This window comes from Salvelinus namaycush, unplaced genomic scaffold, assembly GCF_016432855.1.
Source record: "Salvelinus namaycush isolate Seneca unplaced genomic scaffold, SaNama_1.0 Scaffold854, whole genome shotgun sequence".
Classification (NCBI taxonomy): domain Eukaryota; kingdom Metazoa; phylum Chordata; class Actinopteri; order Salmoniformes; family Salmonidae; genus Salvelinus; species Salvelinus namaycush.
In genome coordinates this window covers 47,042-74,512 of record NW_024061591.1, presented here as the reverse complement: position 1 = coordinate 74,512, position 27,471 = coordinate 47,042, and the positions used below count along the sequence as shown (strand labels likewise).

Genomic DNA, 27,471 nt, shown 5'->3' with positions numbered 1-27,471 from the left:
TGGCCGGGTGGCCAGCTCTGACATGCACTGTCAACTTTGGGACCTTATATAGACAGTTTTGTGCCTTTTCAAATCATGTCCAATCAATTGAATTTACCACAGGTGGACTCCAATCAAGTTGTAGAAACATCAAGGATGGAATCAGGATGTACTTGAGCTGAATTTGGAGTCTCATAGCAAAGGGTCTGAATACTTATGTATACTTTCTGAATGCACTGTATGCTGTGCAGCTGAGAGTTGACCTGATGAGACTTTCCCAGCTAGCTAGTTTATGCTGAACAACAGCAGGATGGCACTAGTTAAAACTTGTAAAATAACTTTAGCGTCATCCTGATAAGCCCTTCCCAGCTAGCTAGTTCATGCTGGTTAAAATTTGTAAAAGAAAGTTATTTTTTTTGGTTGGATGAGTAATTGGCTCCCTCCCAGTTAGGGGGAGTGATGAGCTCTAAAGCAGAGTCTCACAAATGATATGATAGCATTTGTAGATAATTGGCACTCTTTCTGGGACTCACCCACAAACAGGACCAAGCCTGGCCTGTTGAGGAGTGACGGACTCCATCCTAGCTGGAGGGGTGCTCTCATCTTATCTACGAACACAGACAGGGCTCTAACTCCCCAAGCTCCACAATGAAATAGGGTGCAGGCCAGGCAGCAGGCTGTTAGCCAGCCTGCCAGCTTGGTGGAGTCTGCCACTAGCACAGTCAGTGTAGTCAGCTCAGATATCCCCATTGAGACCGTGTCTGTGCCTCGACCTAGGTTGGGCAAAACTAAACATGGCAGTGTTTGCCTTAGCAATCTCACTGGAATAAAGACCTCCTCCATTCCTGCCATTATTGAAAGAGATTGTGAAACCTCACATCTCAAAATAGGGCTACTTAATGTTAGATCCCTCACTTCAAAGGCAGTTATAGTCAATTAACTAATCACTGATCAAAATCTTGATGTGATTGGCCTGACTGAAAGATAGTTTAAGCCTGATGCATTTACTGTGTTAAATGAGACCTCACCTCCTGATTACACTAGTGACCATATCCCCCGCGCATCCCGCAAAGGTGGAGGTGTTGCTAACATTTATGATAACAAATTTCAATTTATGAAACGTTTTCGTTTTCGTCTTTTGAGCTTCTAGTCATGAAATCTATGCAGCTTACTCATTTTTTATTTTTATAGCTACTGTTTACAGGCCTCCTGGGCCCTATACAGCGTAGCCTGACAGCGTAGCCTGACTGCCATTAGGTACCGAGATGAGATCCTCAGACCCCTTGTGAGACCATATGCTGACACATTTACATTTGTGGCCTGCTGGAGGTCATTTTGCAGGGCTCTGGCAGTGCTCCTCCTTGCACAAAGGCGGAGGTAGCGGTCCTGCTGCTGGGTTGTTGCCCTCCTACGGCCTCCTCCACGTCTCCTGATGTACTGGCCTGTCTCCTGGTAGCGCCTCCATGCTCTGGACACTACGCTGACAGACACAGCAAACCTTCTTGCCACAGCTCGCATTGATGTGCCATCCTGGATGAGCTGCACTACCTGAGCCACTTGTGTGGGTTGTAGACTCCGTCTTATGCTACCACTAGAGTGAAAGCACCGCCAGCATTCAAAAGTGACCAAAACATCAGCCAGGAAGCATAGGAACTGAGAAGTGGTCTGTGGTCACCACCTGCAGAACCACTCCTTTATTGGGGGTGTCTTGCTAATTGCCTATAATTTCCACCTTTTGTCTAATCCATTTGCACAACAGCATGTGAAATTTATTGTCAATCAGTGTTGCTTCCTAAGTGGACAGTTTGATTTCACAGAAGTGTGATTGACTTGGAGTTACATTGTGTTGTTTAAGTGTTCCCTTTATTTTTTTGAGCAGTGTATAAAAAAACTATCGGCCTATATCGAATTTCAAATTCCTCAAATTTTTATTTTGAAAATGCTGTTGCGCAGCAACTCACTGCCTTCCTGAAGACAAACAATGTATATAAAATGCTTCAGTCTGGTGTTAGACCCCATCATAGCACTGAGGCTGCACTTGTGAAGGTGGTAAATGACCTTTTAACTTCTCTGGGATATGTGGGACGGTAGCGTCCCACTTGGCAAAAACAGAGAAAAAATGTAGCGCGCCAAATTCAAATATATTACTATAAAAATCAATCTTTCATGAAATCACACATGAAAGACACCAAATTAAAGCTACACATGTTGTGAATCCGGCCAACATGTCTGATTTCAAAAAGGATTTACGGCGAAAGCAAACCAAACGACTATGTTAGCTCAGTACATAGCCACAGAAAAACACAGCCATTTTCCCAGCAAAAGATAGTAGTCACAAAAAGATGAAATAGAGATTAAATTAATCACTAACCTTTGATGATCTTCATCAGACGACACTCATAGGACATCATGTTACACAATACATTTATGTTTTGTTCGATAATGTGCATATTTATATCCACAAATCTCGGTTTACATTGGCGCCATGTTCAGAAATGCCTCCAAAATATCCGGAGAAATTGCATAGAGCCACGTCAAATAACAGAAATACTCATCAAAAACTTTGATGAAAGATACATGTTTTACATATAATTAAAGATACACTTGTTCTTAATGCAAACGCTGTGTCAGATTTCAAAAAAACTTTACGTAAAAAGCACATTATGCAATAATCTGAGACGGCGCTCAAAAATAACAACATTTCTCCGCCATGTTGGAGTCAACAGAAATACGAAATTACATCATAAATATTCCCTTACCGTTGATCATCTTCATCAGAATGCACTCCCAGGAATCCTAGTTCCACAATAAATTGTTGTTTTGTTCGATAATGTCCATTACTTATGTCTAAGTAGCTACTTTTGCTAGCATGTTTAGTGCACATGTCCAAACGCTCGCGCAGATGCAGGCGAACTCGGACGAAAACTTCAAAAAGTTATATAACAGGTCGAATAAACTGGTCAAACTAAGTAGAGAATCAATCTTCAGGATGTTGTTATCATATATATCCAATAACGTTCCAGCCGGAGCATTCCTTCCTGTCTGTAGAAGTTATGGAACGCAAGGCGATATCATGAGGAAAGCGCGTGAGCAAGAACTGGCAATCTACCAGACCACTGACTCCTTCCCCTCTCATTCGGCCCCACAACACAGCATAAGCTTCATTCCACGTTCTACAGACTGTTGACATCTAGTGGAAGGCGTAGGAAGTGCAAACAGATCCATATCTTACATGGAATTGAATAGGCGATGAGTTGAACGTTGACAAGTCTCAGAATTCTCACTTCCTGTTTGGATTTTTTCGCAGGTTTTTGCCTGCCATATCAGTTCTGTTATACTCAGACATCATTCAAACAGTTTTAGAAACTTCAGAGTGTTTTATATCCAATAGTATTAATAATATGCATATATTAGTATCTAGGACAGAGTAGGAGGCAGTTCACTAGGGGCACGCAATTCATCCAAAAGTGAAAATACTGCCCCCTATATCAAAGAAGTTAATGGCGTCAGACCGAGGCTCTGCATCTGTCCTCGTGCTCCTAGACCTTAGTGCTGTTTTTGATACCATTGATCACCACATTCTTTTGGAGAGATTGGAAAAACAAATTGGTCTACACGGACAAGTTCTGGCCTGGTTTAGATCTTATCTGTTGGAAAGATATCAGTTTGTCTCTGTGAATGGTTTGTCCTCTGACAAATCAACTGTAAATTTCGGTGTTCCTCAAGGTTCCGTTTTAGGACCACTATTGTTTTCACTATATATTTTACCTCTTGTTGATGTCATTCGGAAACATAATGTTAACTTTCACTGCTTTGCAGATGACACACAAATGTACATTTTGACGAAACATGGTGAAGCCCCAACATTGCCATCGCTGGAAGTGTGTTTTTCAGACATAAGGAAGTGGATGGCGGCAAATTTTAAACTCGGACAAAACAGAGATGCTTGTTCTAGGTCCCAAGAAACAAACAGATCTTCTGCTGAATCTGACAATTAATCCTGATGGTTGTACAGTCGTCTCAAAAAAAACTATGAAGGACCTCGGCGTTACTCTGGACCCTGATCTCTCTTTTGACGAACATATCTAGACTGTTTCAAGGACAGCTTTTTTCCATCTACGTAACATTGCAAAAATCAGACACTTTCTGTACAAAAATGATGCATAAAAATTAAGCAATGCTTTTGTCACTTCTAGGTTAGACTACTGCAATGCTCTACTTAAATCTACCCGGATAAAGCACTTAATAAACTTCAGTTAGTGCAAAATAAGGCTGCTAGAATCTTGGCTAAAACCAAAAAATGTGATCATATTACTCCAGTGCTAGCCTCTACACTGGCTTCCTGTTAAAGGCAAGGGCTAATTTCAAGGTTTTACTGCTAACCTACAAAGCATTACATGGGCTTGCTCCTACCTATCTTTCCAATTTGGTTCTGCAGTACATATCTACATGTACGCTAAGGTCACAAAACGCAGGCCTCCTAATTGTCCCTAGAATTTCTAAGCAAATAGCTGGAGGCAGGGCTTTCTCCTATAGAGCTCAATTTTTATGAAATGGTCTGCCTACCCATATGAAAGACGCAGACTCGGTCTCAACTTTTAAGTCTTTATTGAAGACTCATCTCTTCAGTAGGTCCTATGATTGAGTGTAGTCTGGCCGAGGAGTGTGAAGGTGAACAGAAAGGCTCTGGAGCAACGCATCGCCCTTGCTGTCTCTCCCTGGCCGGTTCCCCTCTCTCCACTGGGATTCTCTGCCTCTAACCCTATTACAGGGGCTGAGTCACTGAAGTGATCTTCCTGTCTGGGTTGGCGCCCCCCCTTGGGTTGTGCCGTGGCAGAGATCTTTGTGGGCTATACTCGGCCTTGTCTCAGGATGGTAAGTTGGTGGAGGAAGATATCCCTCTACTGGTGTTGGGACTGTGCTTTGGCAAAGTGGGTGGGGTTATATCCTGCCTGTTTGGCCCTGTCCAGGGGTATCGTCGGACGGGGCCACAGTGTCTCCCGACACCCTCTTGGCTCAGCCTCCAGTATTTATGCTGCAGTGGTTTATGTGTCGATGGGCTAGGGTCAGTCTGTTATATCTGGAGTATTTCTCCTGTCTTATCCGGTGTCCTGTGTGAATTTAAGTATGCTCTCTCTAATTCTTTCTTTCTCTCTCTCGGAGGACCTGAGCCCTAGGATCATGCCGCAGGACTCCCTGGCCTGATGACTCCTTGCTGTCCCCAGTCCACCTGGCCGTGCTGCTGCTCCAGTTTCAACTGTTCTGCCTGCGGCTATGGAACCCTGACCTGTTCACCGGACGTGCTACCTGTCCACGACCTGCTGTTTCAACTTTCTAGAGACAGCAGGAGCGTTAGAAATACTCTGAATGATCGGCTATGAAAATCCAACTGACATTTGCACCCCCTTACAACCACTGTGATTATTATTATATGACCCTGCTGGTCATCTATGAACATTTGAACATCTTGGCCATGTTCTGTTATAATCTCTACCTGGCACAGCCAGAAGAGGACTGGCCACCCCTCATAGCCTGGTTCCTCTCTAGGTTAATCCCTAGGTTCTGACCTTTCTAGGGAGTTTTTCCTAGCCGTGCTTCTGACTGTGCTTCTACACCTGCATTGCTTGCTGTTTGGGGTTTTAGGCTGGGTTTCTGTACATTACTTTTAGATATCAGCTGATGTAAGAAGGGCTTCATAAATCAATTTCATTTGATGACGCTGGAGGAAACACGTATAAATGTATCTGTATCCACAGTAAACAAGTCCTATTTCGACAAGGCTCAGCAAGGAAAAAGCCACTGCTCCAAAACCTCCATATAAAGCAAGACTACGGTTTGCAACTGCACATGGGGACAAAGACTGTACTTTTTTGAGAAATGTCCTCTGAACTCATTAAACAAAAATAGAACTGTTTGGCCATAATGACCATCAAAATGTTTGGAGGAAAAAGGGGGAGGCTTACAAGCCGGAGAACACCATCCCAACCGTGAAGCACGGGGTGGCAGCATCATGTTGTGGGGGTGCTTTGCTGCAGGAGGGACTGGTGCACTACACAAAATAGATGGCATCATGAGGATGGAAAATTATGTGGATATATTGAAGCAACATCTCAAGACATCAGTCAGGAAGATAAAGCTTGATCGCAAATGGGTCTTCCAAATGGACAATGACCCCAAGCACACTTCCAAAGTTGTTGCAAAATGGCTTAAGGACAACAAAGTAAAGGTATTGGAGAGGCCATCACAAAGCCCTGACCTCAATCCTATAGAAAATTTGTGGGCAAAACTGAAAAAGCGTGTGCGAGCAAGGAGGCCTACAAACCTGACTCAGTTACACCAGCTCTGTCAGGAGGAATGGGCCAAAATTCACCCAACTTATTGTGGGAAGCTTGTGGAAGGCTACCCGAAACATTTGACCCAAGTTAAACAATTTAAAGGTAATGCTACCAAATACTAATTGAGTGTATGCAAACTTCTGACCGACTGGGAATGTGATGAAAGTAACAAAAGCTGAAATAAATCATTCTCTCTACTATTATTCTGACATTTCACATTCTTAAAATAAAGTGGTGATCCTAACTGACCTAAGACAGGGAATTTTTAATAGGATTAAATGTCAGGAATTGTGAAAAACTGAGCTTAAATGTATTTGGCTAAGGTGTATCTAAACTTCCGACTTCAACTGTATCATCAGTTTTGGCCACCAGACGTGTCCGTATAACTTCTCCCTATCAAACATTGTGACAACCAACCACATACTCTGTGAAATCCAACTTTGCGATGGGGCTGGTTGTCACAAGTGGACAGCATTTGTTTGATTGCATATAACTCCATGTTGGAATAAGATATAATGATAAGAAGGGTTCCCATTTCAACGTAAGACCTTGGTCCTTCTCCAAATATTGAACAGAGTCTTGTAAGATATACTGGTGCTGAGAAATACACACAAGAGTAAAAAGTGTGACAACCCGGTGCAAATATCTACCCCCTCTGTCTTTTAAAAGGCTGACCATAGTGTTGTAGCCTGACCAAGTTAATATTTATGGGTATGTGAGGCAATGAAAACATCAAAATGGTAGCTTTGAGGTGTTGGTCCTGTTTCATGTTGTGAGATGCTTTTCCACATCTAATCGCCTGCCATATTGAGAGATGAAACTGTGAAAAATGAATGAATGAGAATTGCTGGAGCCTAGATAGAGATGACAATCTGGATATGTGAATAACTTCTATTTGCCACCCTGGGGTTTTAACCAACAATTTGATTATTGCCGTTCATTCATATTTAAGGAATACTAGCTTTTTCATACAGAAATTTGCTTCCTGTAGCTCTAACTCCAAAATGTTTTGGGACACTGTAAAGTCCATGGAGAACAAGAGCACCTCCTCCAAGCTGCCCACTGCACTGAGGCTATGTAACACTGTCACCACCGATAAATCCACGATAATCAAGAATTTCAATAAGCATTTCTCAACAGCTGGCTATGCTTTCCTCCTGGCTACCCCAACTCCGACCAACAGCTCCGTACCCCCTGCAGCTACTTGCCCAAGCCTCCCAAGCTTCTCCTTCACCAAAATCGAGATAGCAGATGTTCTGAAAGAGCTGCAAAACCAGGACCCATACAAATCAGCTGGGCCAGACAATCTGGAACCTCTCTTTCTACAATTATCCGCCGCCATTGTTGCAACCCCTATTACCAGTCTGTTCAACCTCTTTCGTATCGTCTGAGATCCCTAAAGATTGGAAAGCTACCGCCGTCATCCCCCTCTTCAAAGGGGGTGACACTCTAGACCCAAACTGTTATAGACCTATATCCATCCTGCCCTGCCTTTCTAAAGTCTTCGAAAGCCAAGTTAATAAACAGATCACTGACCATTTCGACTCCCACCACACCTTCTCCGCTGTGAAATCCGGTTTTCGAGCTGGTCACGGGTGCACCTCAGCCACGCTCAAGGTACTAAACGATATCATAAAACTTAAAAATAAAGGAGCCACACACTCTAGGAGCTCAGATGCAAAAATTGAATTACCAACGTTTCGACAGCCAAGCTGTCTTCATCAGGGTATAATCACAAACACTGCAGGATGACTCGTTTATATAGTGTCAGAAGACACACAGGTGTCTGTAATCATGGCCAAGAGTGGCCTAATATCATTGGTTAATTCTCAAATATTAAAATGGCATACAAAGAGCAGCATACAAAAAACAAATGGATAGCATATGATCATAGATTCATTTTATACTACACAAGCTTACAAACAATTACAATGGCAAAGTCACAATAATCACAAGAATGGCTTCAGATCAAAGTTTACGTTGAGACCGAAGGGAGCAAGGGTCTTTAAGTTAAAAATCCAAGCAGCCTCTCATTTTAACAATAAATTATCACGGTCACCCCCTCTTCTAGGGAGGGTGACATGTTCGATGCCAAAATAACGCAGAGACGAAATCGAGTGGCCTGCCTCCAAAAAGTGAGCCGCAACTGGGTAAGTCAAGTTTTTGCACCTACTGGTGCTACGATGCTCTGAGATACATACTTTTAATTCGCGCTTTGTTTTACCCACATCATTTTTACCACAAGGACAAGTTATAAGATAAATAACTGCCTTAGTGGAGCACGTAATAACCCCTTTGATTGGGATCGATTTCCCTGTTTGTGGGTGTTTGAAGGATCTGCATTTATAAGTGCCATTACATTGAGCACACTTGTAATTTCCATCCAGTAGAGGCGAAATAGACGTTGTTCAGGAATATCTTGGGGTGGTAAATCAGAGTGTACCTGAGATTTGGTCTCTGAGATTTCTGCCCCGCGAAAATACGACCAATCTGCGTTTGGTGTCACAGCCTGCAGTGTTGAAAAATGCTACTCTCTTTGTTTACTCTTATGCTATCATAAGATAATAGCATCTTATGCTTTCGCCGAAAAGCCCTTTTGAAATCTGACATGTTGGCTGGATTCACAACGAGTGTAGCTTTAATTTGGTATCTTACATGTGTGATTTAACTTCTTCTGGCTGCAGCCCGGTGTCGGTACACTTATGACAACAGCCAGCTCAAGTGCAGGGCGCGAAATTCAAAATATATATTTTTTAAATATTTAACTTTCACACATTAACAAGTCCAATACAGCAAATGAAAGGTACACATCTTGTGAATCCAGCCAACATGTCCGATTTTTTAAATATTTTACAGCGAAAACAGCACGTATATTTATGTTAGCTCACCACCAAATACAAAAAAGGACAGACATTTTTCACAGCACAGGTAGCACGCACAAAGCCAACCAAACTAACCAAGAACCAACCAAACTAACCAAGAAACAACTTCATCAGATGACAGTCTTATAACATGTTATACAATAAATCTATGTTTTGTTCGAAAAATGTGCATATTTCAGGTATAAATCATAGTTTACATTGCAGCTACAATCAGAAATTGCACCGAAAGCAGCCAGAATAATTACAGACACCAACGTCAAATACCTAATTACGCATCATAAAACATTTCTGAAAAATACATAGTGTACAGCAAATGAAAGACAGGCATCTTGTGATTCCAGCCAATATTTCCGATTTATTAAGTGTTTTACAGCAAAAACACAATATAGTGTTATATTAGCTTACCACAATAGCCAGAAACACAAGCCATTTCCCAGCAGTAAAAGTTAGCGATCGTGACAAACCAGTAAAAGATATATAATTTTTGACTAACCTTGATATTCTTCATCAGATGACAGTCCTATAACATCAGGTTATACATACACTTATGTTTTGTTCGAAAATGTGCATAGTTAGAGCTGAAATCAGTGGTTATACATTGTGCTAACTTAGCTACTTTTTCCCACAACGTCCGGATTTTTTTCTGACACTTTTTCTGACACACATATTCTGACCAAATAGCTATTCATAAACATAACTAAAAAATACATGTTGTATAGGAAATGATAGATCCATTAGTTCTTAATGAAATCGCCGTGTTAGAATTCTAAAAATATCTTCATTACGACATACAGCGTTGGGTATAGATAGAGTACCCAAATGCTGGGCGCCGACGACTAGTTCACATGTACGACAGATATATGAAATAGCATCATAAAATGTTTCCTACTTTTGCTGATCTTCCATCAGAATGTTGTACAAGGTGTCCTTTGTCAAGAACAATTGTTGTTTGGATTTAGAACGGCCTCTTTCCCTCTCGATTTAGCAAGCACACTAGCCAAGTGGCACGAATCTCTCCATGTCAACAAACGGAAGAGAACGGAACACGGCAAAACTCCCGAAAAAAATTCAATAATCTGATTAAACTATATTGAAAAAACATACTTTACGATGATATGGTCACATGTATCAAATAAAATCAAAGCCGAAGATAGTAGTCGCCTATAACGGCAGCTAAACAGAAGGCAAATCCAGGTCTCGTCTACGCAGACGACACCATTCTGTATACTTCTGGCGCTTCTTTGGACACTGTGTTAACTAACCTCCAAATGAGCTTCAATGCCATACAATACTCATTCCGTGGCCTCCAACTGCTCTTAAACGCTAGTAAAACCAAATGCATGCTTTTCAACCATTCGCTGCCCGCACCCGCCCGCCCGACTAGCATCCCTACTCTGGACGGTTCTGACTTAGAATATGTGGACAACTACAAATACCTAGAAAACTCTCCTTCCAGACTCATATTAAACATCTCCAATCCAAAATTAAATATAGAATCCGCTTCCTATTTCATAACAAAGCCTCCTTCACTCACGCCGCCAAACATACCCTCGTAAAACTGACTATCCTACTGATCCTCGACTTCGGCAATGTCATTTACAAAATAGCCTCCAACACTCTACTCAGCAAACTGGATGCAGTCTATCACAGTGCCATCCGTTTTGTCACCAAAGCCCCATATACCACCCACCACTGCGACCTGTATGCTCTAGTCGTCTGGCCCTCGCTACATATTCGTCGCCAGACCCTCTGGCCCAAGGTCATCTACAAGTCTATGCTAGGTAAAGCTCCGCCTTATCTTAGCTCACTGGTCACGATAACAACACCCACGCATAGCACGCGCTCCAGCAGGTATATTTCACTGGTCATCCCCAAAGCCAACACCCTCTTTGGCCGCCTTTCCCTCCAGTTCTCTGCTGCCAATGACTGGAACGAATTGCAAAAATCGCTGAAGCTGGAGACTTATATTTCCCTCACTAACATTAAACATCGGCTGTCTGAGCAGCTAACCGATCGCTGCAGCTGTACATAGCTCATCTGTAAATAGCCCACCCAATCTACCTACCTCATCCCCATATTGTTTTCATTTACTTTTCTGCTCTTTTGCACACCAGTATTTCTGCTTGCACATCACCATCTGCTCATCTATCACTCCATTGTTAATTTGATAAATAGTAATTACTTTGCTACTATGGCCTATTTATTGCCTTACCTCCTTACGCCATTTGCACACACTCTATATAGACTTTCTTTTTTTTCTATTGCTGTCACGTTCCTGACCTGTTTTCGCTTGTTTTGTATTTATTTAGTATGGTCAGGGCATGAGTTGGATGGGTTGTCTATGTGTGATTTTCTATGTTGGATATTTTGTGTTCGGCCTGGTATGATTCTCAATCAGAGGCAGCTGTCAATCGTTGTCCCTGATTGAGAATCATACTTAGGCAGCCGGGGTTTCACGTGTGGTTTGTGGGTGTTTGTTGCCGTGTTAGTGTTTTTTCACCACACGGTACTGTTTCGGTTTTCTGCACATCGTTTATTGTTTTTGTATTTCAGTGTTCAGTTCGGTTAATAAATCATCATGAGCACTTACCACTCTGCATATTGGTCCGATCCTTCTCGCCTCTCCTCGTCCGATGAGGAGGACGAAATAGACAATCGTTACAATTGCGTTATTGACTGCACGCTTGTTTATTCAATGTGTAACTCTGTGTTGTTGTTTGTGTTGCACTGCTTTGCTTTATCTTGACCAGGTTGCAGTTGTAAATGAGAACTTGTTCTCAACTAGTTTACCTATTTAAATAAAAGTGAAATAAAATATAAAAATACTCTCTCTCACACAACCGCCTTAAGAGCTCCCTGAACCAAAGTGTAGAAAAGGGAAGTTTGGTTATTGGGACTGACTCCTGAATGTTTCTGCCACTGTCTCTGCAACCTTCACTGTACTTCACCTGCATCACCTGTACACAACACTGGAATGAAAGGCCTAGAACATTGAATAAGGATAGCACTCGTACTGTATATCTTGGATATGATCGGATGACCTAACCAATAAACTATTGTCCACGGATGATTGGGCATGAGCGGAGAACATAGTTAGGTAGATTTTGGATCCAATATGGACTTACTAAGATAGGTAAGGTAAGAAGGACACACGGACACACACACACACACACCCACACACATTACAGGTTCATCTATACGGATGTGAGTTAAAGCTCCAAAGAGAGAATAGTCTGGCAACATTAACCAGCTATCAATTTTTGTGGTGTGTGTTTTTCATCACCTGAATTACCCTTCATGGATAATAATGGACCACTTGACTTGTGTGTCATCCAGCATAAGAATTAATGAGCTCTTTATACCAAACTATGAGGGAGAGGGGGGGGCGGTTTCTCGGACACAGATTAAACCTAGTTCTGGATTTAAAATATTTTTAATGGATATTCCCTATGGATATTGATCTTGCTTTTAAGACCAGGATTAGGTGACATTGGCCCTATCAATACAGGAAAAAACATACAATTGAGATATAGGAATACAATATGTCACTGATGGGGAGGCAAACTCATGAACTAGCTAACATAATGACCAATTGAGTAATGAGAACAAGTGTGAGTTTTGTTTTAGCCAATTTCCTAACCTTAATTCAGAGTTGAGCAAAAACGTAATACCTAGAACTCCGCACCCACAGAAGAGGTCCTTTCTGCACTTTGTCTATATGGCTCACATTATCTAGCCCTGCACATACAGTGCTGTCCATATGGAACATAGGACACTAGGGACTTTCTAATCCCATAAAAAATACTGTGAGGCCTTTTCCTCTCCCCATGTGGGAGCCTGAGAGCAGGAGTCAAAGTTGAGACATCAGGGGGACAGGTGGTGGCTTGCTGCCCCAGAGAGGATACCAGGGAAGGCCAGCAGAGATGTGTTGATGGAGGAAGGCTGGACACAAAGCGTGAAAAGACCTGGGCCCACTGCTGGCAAGAGAGAAAGAGCTGCTCAGTCAGCGCGCTGCACCCACTCCGTAGGCCGATGAAAAGATAATTCCCCCAGCACGGACCTCATGCGGCGTCAAACCGTTTGTGTGCGCTGACAGAGCAAGATCAAGCAGAAAGGATATGAGTGGGAAACTTCAAAACCTGCTCATGTTTCTGGCTCTGTGAAAGGATTTGTATAACACATTCAGATTTGATGGACTTTCCCATGTTCTCCTGGACAGCCCTTTTTTTGTTGACGTGTTCAAATAATGAATCTCTTATGTGGCCGGGCTCTTTTCCCCCCTGACCCACACCATGTTTCTAGTTGTGGTGTAGGGATGCTGTGCGGATCATTCCATCACATGCAGCAGTCCCGAGCATATGGAGAACCGCTGATTTGTCGACTTCCAAGGACCAGGGTGAGTAGCACTGGGGCTGTTTTTTACCTTGACAACCTTGAACAACTCAACTCCACTGATAGCCAGGGAAGCTCAACAAGCATTGACCAAGGGAACCCAGCTGCTTGAAAAGTTGCTGTTTCTCCACAACAAAAACCCTTATCTGATCATCATAAGATACCATATGTATATTATCATCATCTGATAAAAGTGTTTTAGACGTTGAGAAAACAAAGACAGCACTTTGAGAAATCAGCTGATGTAAGAAGGGCTATATAAATACATTTGATTTGATTTGACAAGACTTAGCCCATTGTGCTTAGTAATGTTGCGGTGACAACCAAGCCAGTTGATTATATCAATATTTGTCTGTTTTGTCCATGGTTTTACCAAATAATAGTATCTTAACGAGTCTGTATTTGAAATAGATAATGTTCAGACTCCAAAAGGCTAGCAATATAATTATCTTTATGTTTTTAACCCTATTGCTGTTGGCAAAAACTAGGATTTACAAGGTAACCCTTTTTTAATTAGATTGAAGGTGGATTTCTTGCACCTTATTATTCATAGAAGTTAAGGTTTGTCTCACTGTGATTTCTGAAATAACTAACAAAATCATGTTACTTTTTTATTCCCATGATGTACACTCAACTGTAGCTCTTATTAAAAAATATGTATGATATGGAAGATGGCAAAGACTGATGAAAAACATTGTTTTTCTCCAGGTGCTGAAATGGAACAAATATGTTTGATCCTTTTGCTTATAAGTAAGGCATTATCAGTTGGAGCACAATTCAATGGATACAACTGTGATGCCAACTTCCACAGCCGCTTCCCTGGTGAGAAAATAAATACATTATATTCATTTAAATTCAATACAACTTCAATGCAGGTTATTCATATAACTTTATGAATATAACATAGAACTTTAACTTAACTCTTATTGGACTGATGCATGTAACATATTTAGGATAGTTAATAGTTGCTATTTCTTATTTTTTCAGGAAGTTTACATGGTTTACAAGTTCTGTCTTCAGAAAAACAGTGGAACCTTTATTTACACTTATAATCAAATACAATTTTTTGTTAGCTGTTCAAATGTCTGACGGCCTGGTGGTAGAAGCTGTCTTGGAGCCTTTGGTCCAAGACCCGATGATACGATACTGCTTGCTAGATGGTAACAGGGTTAACAGTCCATGGTCCGGGTGATTGTAGTCCTTGACGACCTTCAGGTCTTCCTCAAGCATCGCCTGCTGTAGATGTCTTGGATGGCAGGGAGCTCGCCCCAAGTGAACTATTGGGCCATCTGCACCACCCTCTGTAGAGCTTTGCGGTTGTGGGCGGTGCAGTTGCCATACCAGGCGGTGATGCAACCCATCAAGATGCTCTTGATATAGACATTTCCAAATAAAGCTCAAATCAATAAAATTATCAGTGTTTTATTTTCAACGCCAGTGTGAGCCTTCTTTAGTCTTTTTCTTTAGCCTTGTTTAATTATCCCTCTTTGGAAAAAAAATGCATGTAAGGCCATAATATGATTTTGTGCTGTGATAATAACTGTTGTTGTTTTCTCTGCTCTCTCCCAGCGGAGCGGGACATAAGTGTGTACTGTGGGGTGCAGACAATCACCCTCAAGATCAACTTTTGTCCGGTTCTCTTCTCCGGCTACACCGACACTGACCTGGCCCTCAACGGTCGCCATGGAGATGCCCACTGCCGTGGTTTCATCAATAACAACACCTTCCCCACCGTGGTCCTCTTCAGCATTAGCCTTGCCACCCTGGAGACATGTGGCAATGCCCTGGTGGTAAGTTGCCCATGCTTATTCCAACCACCTGTTTATAATGCCTTCTATCACACCTATGGGTCAGTTTCCTGGAAACAGATTCAGTTCTGGCCTAAAAAGCACTTTCGATGGAGATTTATTTATTGAGCATGTCTTGAAGTCCAGGACTAAGGTTAATCTGTATCCGGAAAACCCTAAAAGAGTCCATGACAGATCATGGCTCCTCTTACCGTGGCTCCAACCACAGAGTACTTACATCACGCCCAACGCTTCAATTCTTCTAAAAGGCAGCAAAAACAAAAGGAGATGAACAACTAAATAAAATGTCCTACTATTAGGAATCATCTGAAAAATGTACACACAGTCATCTACAGTGTCTATGTTTTGATGTTGACAATCTATATTTTAGTATCCAACAGTGGTTCAGTAATTGTAGTGGTGGTTGGGGTTGGGAGAATGGAAGCGGTGAGAGGTGACTGCTTGTTCCTAGAAACAGCGGGAGAGATTCGCGAGGAGCCTTTACTAAGGTTGCTTTCTTCCACATTTTGTTGTTTTGATTGTAGGGTGGTTCCTGGGCCGCTGATGCTGTGATAAAGGGAATTGAGTTAGGGATTAGCACGATGAGGGGGCATTAGCTTAATAGTATGGTTGATGTTATCACCACTGGCCCTCTCTACTGATGGGACATTGACTCCCATAATGGTGGGGATGGGATGGGGCAGGCATTCACCACTGATTTTGTGTTGCAGGTTTCCACGGCTCAGGGGCCTAATGCTTATGGGAACCTCTCACTGGTGCAGATTGGGAACATATCCGGGTACATCGATACACCAGATCCCCCGACTATCATTAGCTACCTGCCAGGTCTGCTCTACAAATTCAGCTGTAGCTACCCTCTGGAATACCTGGTGAACAATACACAGCTGGCTTCGTAAGTGCTGTGAAATAATCCCTCAAGTTTCTATGATGATTTTTATCCATTCACATGTCTACAATTCCTCTAAATTCATAATCAAATTAATAATAGAGATAATTCAAAGTCAGTGAAAAGTCATATGAATGTGTCAAAATTGTGTTGTCAATGGACTTAATGGATTACCATTTTAGATATACTGTACATAGGGATGCAGTAAACTGAAAATGACAAATGAAAAATTATTGGAGAGCACAATGAAGATATCACATGATTTGAGAAGGTCATAGAATCTAAGTTTTATGTTAAAAGAGAATGATGTATCACACTGACATATGGTCCATTTATCAAGATATCTGAAAGTATACTAAGATAAACAATATGCAAATGTGACTCAATGTTGGTATATAAACCAGGCAATAAAACATGTTTAGCATAACTTTAATTTTCATGTTTATTCAAGGTCAGCTGCTGCAATATCAGTGAAGGACAGCAATGGTACTTTTGTCAGTACTTTGAGTCTACTGCTTTACAATGTAAGTACATTTTACAAATTACACAATTGCATTTTCGCTATGATACACTTTCACTGCTAGATTTACTAACCATATTATACGTGCAAAGTTTGCACCCGGGAATAAAATGTGCATAGAGTGCCTTCAGAAACTATTCACACCCCTTGACCTTTTCCACATTTTGTTGTATTACAAGGTGGTATACAAATGGTTTTAATTGTACTCTGTAATGTCAAAGTGGAAGAAACATTCTAACATTTGTAAAAAATAATAATAATAATAATAATAACATGTCTTGATTAGATACTGTACACCTTCAACCCCCTGAGTCAATACATGTTAGAATAACCTTTGGCAGCAATTACAGCTGTGAGTCTCTCTGGATAAGTCTCTCAGAGCTTTCCACACCACCTGGATTGTACAACATACACCCATTATTATTTTCAAAATTCTTCAAGCTCTGTAAAATTGGTTGTTGATCATCGCTAGACAACCATTTTCAGGTCTTTCCATAGATTTTCAAGCAGATTTAAGTCAAAACTTTAACTCGGCCACACAGGAACATTCGTTGTCTTCTTGGTAAGCAACTCCAGTGTAGATTTGCCCTTGTGTTTTAGGTTATTGTCCTGCTGAAAGGTAAATTCATATCCCAGTGTCTGGTGGAAAGCAGAATGAACCAGGTTTTCCACTAGGATTTTGCCTGTGCTTAGCTCCATTCCATACATTTTTTATCCTGAAAAACTACCCTGTCATTAATAATGACAAACATACCCATAACATTATGCAGCCACCACTATGCTTGAAAGTATGGAGAGTGGTACTCAGTAATGTGTTGAATTGAATTTGCACCAAACATCATTATTCTGGATAAAAAGTGAATTAATTTGCCACATTTTTTGCAGTATTACTTTAGTGCAAATAGGATGCATGTTTATGGATATTTTATATTCTGTACAGGCTTACTTCTTTTCACTCTGTCAATTAGGTTAGTATTGTGGAGTAACTACAATGTTGGTGATCCATCCTCAGTTTTCTCCTATCACAGTCATTAAACTCTGTAATAGTTTTGGAGTCAGCATTGGTCAGCATAGTGAAATCACTGAGCGGTTTCCTTCCTCTCCGGTAATTGAGTTAGGAGGGATGCCTGTATCTTTGTAGTTACTGGGTGTATTGATACACATCCAAAGTGTAATTAATTACTTCACCACCCTCAAAGGGATATCCAATGTCAGATTTTTTATTTATACCCATCTACCAATAGGTGCCCTTCTTTGCGAGGCATTGGAAAACCTCCTTGTCTTTGTGGTTGAATTTGTGTTTGAAATTCACTGCTCGACCTTACAGATAATTGTATGCGTGGGGTACAGAGATGAGGTAGTCATTCAAAAATCATGTTAAACGCTATTATTGCACACAGAGTGAGTCCATGCATGTTATTATGTGACTCGTCAAGCAAATAATTGGTCCTGAACTTATTTAGGCTTGCCATAACTAAGGGGTTGAATATTTATTGACTCAAGATATTTCAGCTTTTCATTTTTTATTAATTTATTCAATAAAATACGAAAAACATAATTTCAATTAGACATTATAGGGTATGGTGTGTAGGCCAGTAACAAACAATCTCAATTTAATCAAATTCAGGCTGTAACACAACAAAATGCGGAAAAAGTCAATGGGTTTGAATATTTTCTGAAGGCACTGTAGAGCAAAATGGTCAAATAAAAGTCAATCATAAACAATGTACCACAAATATATAACCATAAAGACACTATATTCATTTTATCTCCTTCTGAAATGCAAATCAAAGTTATGTCATATCTTAATAGAAGTTCTATCACATCCAGACGAAGGAAGTATTGAGTAGTTTTCATGACTGGGAATTTTACAGTGAATAGGAAATACAGGGGTAGTGTAGCTATTATACATTTACAGGTTAAATAACTGTGCATACAGATTATTCCAGTAATGAAGGTTTGTGCCAATTTACCCTACATTTATTGCAAAAATGAATAATAATAATAATAATAATAATGAAAAAAGGGTATTTTTTTCGAACTCAGATTACAAATCCAGTGCAATTCATGAATCCTGTCCTCATCTAAATGTTAATATGAAGGATTAAAACAATTGTGAATTGTTGATTTCTTTGTGTGTTTGTCTCTGTAAAGGACTCGTCATACGTTCAGCAGCTGTCAATCCCTATGGCGGGGCTCACACTGAAGACACGTGTGTTTGCAGCAGTCAAAGCTACCAACTTGGACAGGAGGTAACCAATACTTTAATTTCATCAAGAACTTCCAAGAGCCATATAACACATGTCTGCAGACCCTTCTTGAACTTCAGACAATTATGGAATGTACATTAGGGACTTTAACATTTGATTGGTGGGAAAGTGACAACCACGGCAGCGGCAAAAATGTTACCAGTGCAAACGTATGTATTGTCAGAGTAGGACTGCTGATCTAGGATCAGGTCTCTTCATGTCCATGTGAATCTTGTTTATTATGATCCAAAAGTTAAAATTGATCTTAGATCAGCATTCTGACTCTGAGATGCTTTATGAATACTGGCCCTGAACTGTATGTTCCACCTTAGTGAGTGTACTTTTTTTTTTACTTTTAGAGTTAAACAATACTATAATATTACTTAGCAGGTACGTAAAAAAGACACATTTTCACTACACACAATGTGAATCATTATCCCACTGCCCTACATACAGCTCTGCCGTAGATCAGATTTGCTGTGAATGCGAAAGAAATTCACACCTCTATAGGCGTGGTGCTACAGTAGCTAGCGGAGTAGAAGGCTTCTATACAGTTTCTACCCCCAAGCCATAACACTTCTGAACATCTAGTCAAATGGCTACCCAGACCATTTCCAGTGCACCCCCCACCCCCTCTTTACACCACTGCTACTCTCTGTTGTCATCTATGCATAGTCACTTTAATAACTCTACCTACATGTACATACTACCACATTGACTCTGTATCGGTACCCCCCTGTATATAGTCTCGCTATTGTTATTTTACTGCTGCTCTTTAATCACTTGCTACTTTAATCTGTTATTCTTATCCATATTTTTTTTTAACTGCATTGTTGGTTAGAGCCTGTAAGTAAGCATTTCACTGTAGGTCTACATCTGTTGTATTCAGCGCATGTGACTAATAACATTTTATTTTATTTGAACACTTGAAAAATAAAAGGAGATCCTCACACTCTAGGAGCTCAGATGCAATAATTAAATAACCAACATTTCGACAGCCAAGCTGTCTTCATAATACCCTGATGAAGACAGCTTGGCTGTCGAAATGTTGTTTAGAAAATTATTGCATCTCAGCTCCAAGAGTGTATGGCTCTCCTACTCTTTTCCAGATTTTACTTTTTTTTAAAGTATATACAGTTAAAGTCGGAAGTTTACATACACTTAGGTTGGAGTCATTAAAACTCGTTTTTCAACCACTCCACAAATGTCTTGATAGCAAACAATAGTTTTGGCAAGTCGGTTAGGACATCTACTTTGTGCATGACACAAGTAATTTTTCCAACAACTGTTTACAGACAGATCATTTCACTTATAATTCGCTGTATCACAATTCCAGTGGGTCAGAAGTTTACATACACTAAGTTGACTGTGCTTTTCAACAGCTTGGAAAATTCCAGAAAATTATGTCATGGCTGATAGGCTAATTGACATAATTTGAGTCAATTGGAGGTGTACTTGTGGATGTATTTCAAGGCCTACCTTCGAACTCAGTGTCTCTTTGCTTGACTGGGACATGGGAAAATCAAAAGAAATCAGCCAAGATCTCAGAAAAAAATGTGTGGACCTCCACAAGTCTGGTTCATCCTTGGGAGCAATTTCCAAATGCCTGAAGGTACCACGTTCATCTGTACAAACAATAGTACGCAAGAATAAACACCATGGGACCATGCAGCCGTCATACCGCTCAGGAAGGAAGGTGTTCTGAGGAAAAAAAGGGGGGATGAAACTCTATTATTATATTTATCAATCTAGTTTATGAGTTTTAAATTTCTACTTCTTCAGATGGAAGGAATTCCAACCAAAAGTTAAGTGTGAAAATGGAGCATAATTCAGTTTTAATACACTTTTCTCTCTGCAAGTATTCTGACCTTGAACGTAAGCATGAGAACAGCATGCTACTCGCCTGCTATTTGTTTGGGGTGGAGATCAAAGATATTAAGGTGTGGTAGAGGTGTGTTTACAGATACTGTACGCCGTATTTGGACCTTTACTTCATTCCCTCATAATTCCACCACTTTCACGCACAGTGAAACAATGATAAGGTTGAAGTGGAACAACCTCTTTATTTTTTCCGATGAAAATAACATTATCCATGCACTGTAATTTACAAATTGATACGCGTTATTGATAAGAGCTAGGTAAATGAGTAAGCTGTTTGGATAAAGGGATTGTACATATACATGACAATTGTTTTAGATCTATTTTACCTTATGATTGCTGGAGACAAAGTTTAGGAAATGCTGTCTTTATAACTTGCAGATATGAAATGTGGAGAGCGAAGTTATAGGCTTCTGTAGCCATGCGCAAATGTAACCCACCAAGTTGATTTATGACTTCTAGAGTATTTTAGTTATATGCCCCAACTTTTCACTATTTCTCTACCATCTATATTGTGTTAAATATTGTCCACTATCGGTAGACAATGTTATTTATACCAGCATACATTTATTTCTGTCACTTCCATTTAAGTTTCCTTACATTTTGTATCATTCCATTACATTGTTAGTTTACCTTTCTTTCCTCTGTCATGTTCGTGTGGTTGTTCCTGAGGATCGCTAGCAATAGTGAATCATATTAGGCTAACAAATTCAAAGTTGTGCAGTAGTTTGGAACTTGTAACCTACTTGAATCATTATGGAATGCAGACCACAAAAGGCAGTTTAAACCTTGAGCCTGGTGACTGGACAGTTGAGCTGTTGTCAGAGTTCCATGATTATTAGGGTATATTTATAGGACTACTGTTCAACCCCTATTGTACACTTTTCTCATCTTCCAATATTTAATGGATTAAACAATTTAAAATGGCAACTTTCAGAATGAATCAAAACACTGTATTTTTGATTCCCCAATACTGTATGTGTTGTGTGTAAAGGCTCTCCAAAGCTGTTTTTTATTATTCACAAATACTTTCCTATCCCTAAATAATATACAAGATCAAAGTATCTTTAAATCTACCAATTAGTGCTGAAAAGGAGACAATATGTATGTATTTACATGGCTTTCTTTCATTGATCCTTAAAATTGTAAACCGTTCTATCTATATATTCTAGTGAATATTATTTAACATACAGTACCAGTCAAAGGTTTGGACTCATTCAAGGATTTTTCTTTAGTTTGACTATTTTGTATATTGTAGAATAATATTGAAGACATCATGTTATTTCATAGTTTCATGTGGAGTCATGTAGTAACCATAAAAGTGTTAACTTCTTATGGCTGCAAGGCAAAGTGTTGAGTAGCCAGTGAAATCGTGCCCATTTCAAACGGCCTCCTACTCAAATCTTGCTCGTACAATATGAATATTATTATTCTTTTTGGATAGAAAACCCTTTCTAGTTTCTAAAAGAGTTGGAATTATTTCTCTGAGTGAAACAGAAGTCCTTCTGCAGCACTTTTCCTGACCAGGAAGTAAAATGTCAGAAATCGATGCTCTTTTCAATTTGATGCCTATACATGGTCTTAACACTTAGGAGTCTGCTGACAATCTATACGCCTTCCTATTGGTGTAAAGAGGATGTCAGAGAAGAATTTATTTTGCTCCTCTTGGTCTGTGGTGGAAAAAAAACTATTTCTTTGTCCTGACCGTCCACTTCCGGTACTCTGGAGGAAGTGGGATGGACTTCTGTTTTGCCTTGGTATTGAACGGCTAACGTCTCCTGCTCGAATTTTTTTTGCTACATGTGACCATATCATCGTAATGTATGTTTTTTCAATATAGTTTAATCAGATTATTGAAACTTTATTCGGGAGTTTTGCCGTGTTCCGTCATCTGACTGTGTTTACGTTGGAGAAATTTATGCCACTACGCTAGTGCCAATGCTAATTGAAGAGGGACATTTGCCATTCTGAATCGAAACGACTCATCTGGACAGAGTACACGTTCTTCAACATTCTGATGAAAGATCAGCAAAAGTAAGACCCATTTTATGATGTTATTTCATATATCTGTCGCGCATGTGAATTGGCCGTGGGCGCCCAATTATTTCTGTCTATTGTAGCTACGCTAATATAGCGATACATTTTGTTTGCGCTGTAAAACATTTAATAAATCGGAAATATTGTTTGGAATCACAAGATGCCTGTCTTTCAATTGCTGCAGACTATGTATTTTTCAGAAATGTTTTATGATGAGTAATTAGCTATTTGACGTTGGTGTCTGTAAATATTATGGCTGCTTTTGGTGCAATTTCGGATTGTAGCTGAAATGTAAACTATGGTTTATACATGAAATATGCACATTTTTCGAACAAAACATATGCTATACAATAAATATGTTATCAGACTGTCATCTGATGAATTTGTTTCTTGGTTAGTGGCTATTTATATCTTTATTTGGTCGAATTTGTGATAGCACCTGATGGAGTAAAACTGATGGAGTTAGAAAAAGTTGTGTCTTTTGCTAACGTGGTTAGCTAATAGATTTACATATTTTGTCTTCCCTGTAAAACATTTTAAAAATCGGACATGTTGGCTTGATTCACAAGATGTGCACCTTTCATCTGGTGTCTTGGACTTGTTAATGTGTTAAAGTTAAATATTAAAAAAAAATAGATTTTGAATTTCGCGCCGTGCATTTTGAGCTGGATGTTGTCATAAGTGTACCGGTGTCGGGCTGCCCCCGTAAAAGGTTAAACAAATAAAAATATTTGAGATTCTTCAAAGTAGACACCCTTTGCCTTTATGACAGCTTTGCACACTCTTAGCATTCTCTCAAACGGCTCCACCTGGAATTATTTTCCAACACTCTTGAAGGACTTCTCACATACGCTGAGCACTTGTTGGCTGCTTTTCCTTCAATCTGCGGTCAAACTCATCCCAAACCATCTCAATTGGGTTGAGGTCGGGTGATTGTGGAGGCCAGATCATCTGATGCAGCACTCCATCACTCTCCTTCTTGGTTAAATAGCCCTTACACAGCCTGGTGGTGTGTTTGGGTCATTGTCTAGTTGAAAAACAAATGATGGTCCCACTAAGCACAAACCAGATGGGATGGCGTATCGCTGCAGAATGCTGTGGTAGCCATGCTTCTTTAGCGTGCCTTGAATTCTAAATAAATCACAGACAGTGTCACCAGCAAAGCACCCCCACACCATCACACCTCCTCCATGCTTCACGGTGGGAACCAAAATTGCGGAGATAATCCGTTCACCTACTCTGTATCTCACAAAGATATGGGGGTTGGAACCAAAAATCTCACATTTGGACTCATCAGACTAAAGGACAGATTTCCACCAGTCTAATGTCCATTGATCGTGTTTCTTGGCTCAAGCAAGTATCTTCTTCTTATTGGTGTCCTTTAGTAGTGGTTTCTTTGCAGAAATTTGACCATGAAGGCCTATTTGTGAAGCATTTATTTGGGCCGCAATGTGAGGTGCAGTCAACTCTAATGAACTTGTCCTCTGCAGCAGAGGTAACGCTGGGTCTTCCTTTCCTGTGGCGATCCTCATGAGAGCCAGTTTCATCATAGCTCTTGATGATTTTTGCCACTGCACTTGAAGTAACTTTCAAAGTTCTTGACATTTTCCAGATTAAGACATGAAGGTCTGTCAAAGTGATACTGTCATTTATCTTTGCTTATTTGAGCTGATCTTGCAATAATAAGGACTTGGTCTTTTACCAAATAGGGCTATTTGTATATTATACCACCCCTATCTTATCACAACACAACTGATTGGCTCAAATGCATTAAGAAGGAAAGAAATTCCACAAACAAACTTTTAACCTCTAATTCCTCCCAAACCCGGATCCGGGAGCACCCCCATCAGTAAAAAAGCTGACTAGCATAGCCTAGCATAGCGTCACAAGTAAATACTAGCATCTAAATATCATTAAATCACAAGTCCAAGACACCAAATAAAAGATACACATCTTGTGAATCCAGCCATCATTTCTGATTTTTAAAATGTTTTACAGGGAAGACACAATATGTAAATCTATTAGCTAACCATGTTAGCAAAAGACACCACTTTTTTTACTCCACCCTTTTCTTACTGCATCAGTAGCTATCACAAATTCGACCAAATAAAGATATAAATAGCCACTAACCAAGAAACACTTTCATCAGATGACAGTCTGATAACATATGCTATACAATAAATATGTTTTGTTAGAAAAATGTGCATATTTCAGGTATAAATCATAGTTTACCATTGCAGCCACCATCACAACTTTCACCAAAGCAACTAGAATAACTACAGAGACCATCGTGAATTAGCTAATTACTCATCATAAAACATTTCTTAAAAATACACAGCGTACAGCAAATGAAAGACACAGATCTTGTGAATCCAGCCAATATTTCAGATTTTCTAAGTGTTTTACAGCGAAAACACAATATAGCGTTATATTAGCTTACCACAATAGCAACCATCACAACAGCATTGATTCAAGCCAAAATAGCGATAACGTATAAACCACCAAAATATATTAATTTTTTCACTAACCTTCTCAGAATTCTTCAGATGACAGTCCTATAAGATCATATTACACAATGCATATAGAGTTTGTTCGAAAATGTGCATATTTAGCACCACAAATCGTGGTTATACAATGAGAAAAGTAGCAAAGCTGCCCAGAAAATGTCAGGAGAAATCTTTGGAGAGGCACCTATTCTAATCAATAAATAATCATAAACTTGACTAAAAAATACAGGTTGGACAGCAATTGAAAGACAAATTAGTTCTTAACTTCTTGTCAATAGGGGGTGCTGTTAGCACTTTGTAATAATTACGTTCCCAAATTAAACTGCCTCGTACTCAATTCTTGCTCGTACAATATGCATATTATTATTACTATTGGATAGAAAACACTCTCTAGTTTCTAAAACCGTTTGAATTATATCTGTGAGTGAAACAGAACTGGACTTAGAGCAATTTTCCTATGTGTATGTGAGAATGCCAAATTTTGCTAGCTGCTCTGAGACCTGTGTATAAATCTGCCTGTCTTCTATTGGTTGAGATGCACTGCATACGCCTTCCCCTGGATGTTAGCGAATAGGGATACTTGAAATGGAGTCTCTACGTAGATCTCAAAGGTTATAAATCACTTGGCAAAGACGTGTCTGTTCTTTTCCCTCTTCGCTCTGACGCACTGAGGACCTTGGCATATTGTACTAGAACCATCGGTTATAGATCTTAGAAATTTCCGGCTGTGTTTTTATTCGATGTAGGCTTTAAAGACATCATAATCTTGTTATTTTAAACCGAATTATATCAGTTTATGTCAGTATATTGCGATTTTCGGGTATTTCATTTCCTGGCGTTCTAGGGGGTTGGGTATCTCTCTCTCTCATGCTAATGTTTACTGCTAATTGCAACGTTGAAGAGGACGTTATACAACCTAGCAACGATTATTTTGGACAAAGGACACCTTTCCCAAGATTCTGATGAGAGTTCATCAAAAAGTAAGAACTATTTATGCTGATAATTCGTTGTTCTGTTGAAAAATGTCAAATGCATAAGCAGCCATTAATTGCAGTGCAGCCTCGCTTTATCGCACGCTGTATTTTGAAGTAACGTTAATTTTAAAAATGTAACCCAGCGATTGCATTAACCTTTCATTGATACCCATCCCGGATCCGGTAGCATCCTCATCAAAAAAGCTGACTAGCATAGCCTAGCCTAACGGGACAGGGATATCATATAATATAATTTTCATGAAATCACAAGTCCAGTACAGCAAATGAAAGATACATATCTTGTGAATCCAGCCATCATTTCCGATTTTTTTTATGTTTTACTGCGAAAACACAATATGTATTTCTATTAGCTAACCACAATAGCCAAACACACAACCTCATATTTTCACCATGTTTCCACCGCATAGGTAGCTTTCACAAAACCGACAAAATAGAGATATAATTAGTCACTAACCAAGAAACAACTTCATCAGATGACAGTCTTATAACATGTTATACAATACATTTGTTTTGTTCGAAAATGTGCATATTTGAGGTATAAATCATAGTTTTACATTGCAGCTACCATCAAAAATAGCACCAAAGCAGCCAGAATAATTACAGAGAGCAACGTGAAATACATAAATACTCATCATAAAACATTTATGAAAAATACATGGTGTACAGCAAATGAAAGATAAACATCTTGTGAATCCAGCCAATATTTCCGATTTTTTAAGTGTTTTACAGCGAAAACACAATATATATTTCTATTAGCTCACTACAGTAGCCAAACACACAACGCAATTTACTCCCCGCAAAAATAGCTTGCACAAAACCGACAAAATAGAGTTAACCTGTTAGGGGGGCAGCCCGACACCGGTACACTTATAACAACATCCAGCTCAAAGTGTAGGGCGCGAAATTCAAAAGATATTTTTTTTAAATATTTAACTTTCACACATTAACAAGTCCAAGACACCAGATGAAAGGTGCACATCTTGTGAATCAAGCCAACATGTCC

At 39.8% G+C, this 27,471-nt stretch overlaps 1 protein-coding gene across 1 annotated transcript in view; it reads left to right on the top strand.

Moving 5' to 3' along the window:
- Nucleotides 1-13,513: 13,513 nt before the first annotated feature.
- LOC120043070 (zona pellucida-like domain-containing protein 1) overlaps nt 13,514-27,471 on the top strand; it is a 45,607-nt gene continuing 31,649 nt past the window's right edge. The window contains exons 1-6 of the mRNA XM_038987794.1: nt 13,514-13,592; nt 14,297-14,410; nt 15,158-15,378; nt 16,107-16,288; nt 16,734-16,806; nt 18,957-19,054. Coding sequence (XP_038843722.1) covers nt 14,305-14,410; nt 15,158-15,378; nt 16,107-16,288; nt 16,734-16,806; nt 18,957-19,054 — 680 coding nt within the window. The 5' untranslated portion in view covers nt 13,514-13,592; nt 14,297-14,304. The remainder of the gene's footprint in view (nt 13,593-14,296; nt 14,411-15,157; nt 15,379-16,106; nt 16,289-16,733; nt 16,807-18,956; nt 19,055-27,471) is intronic.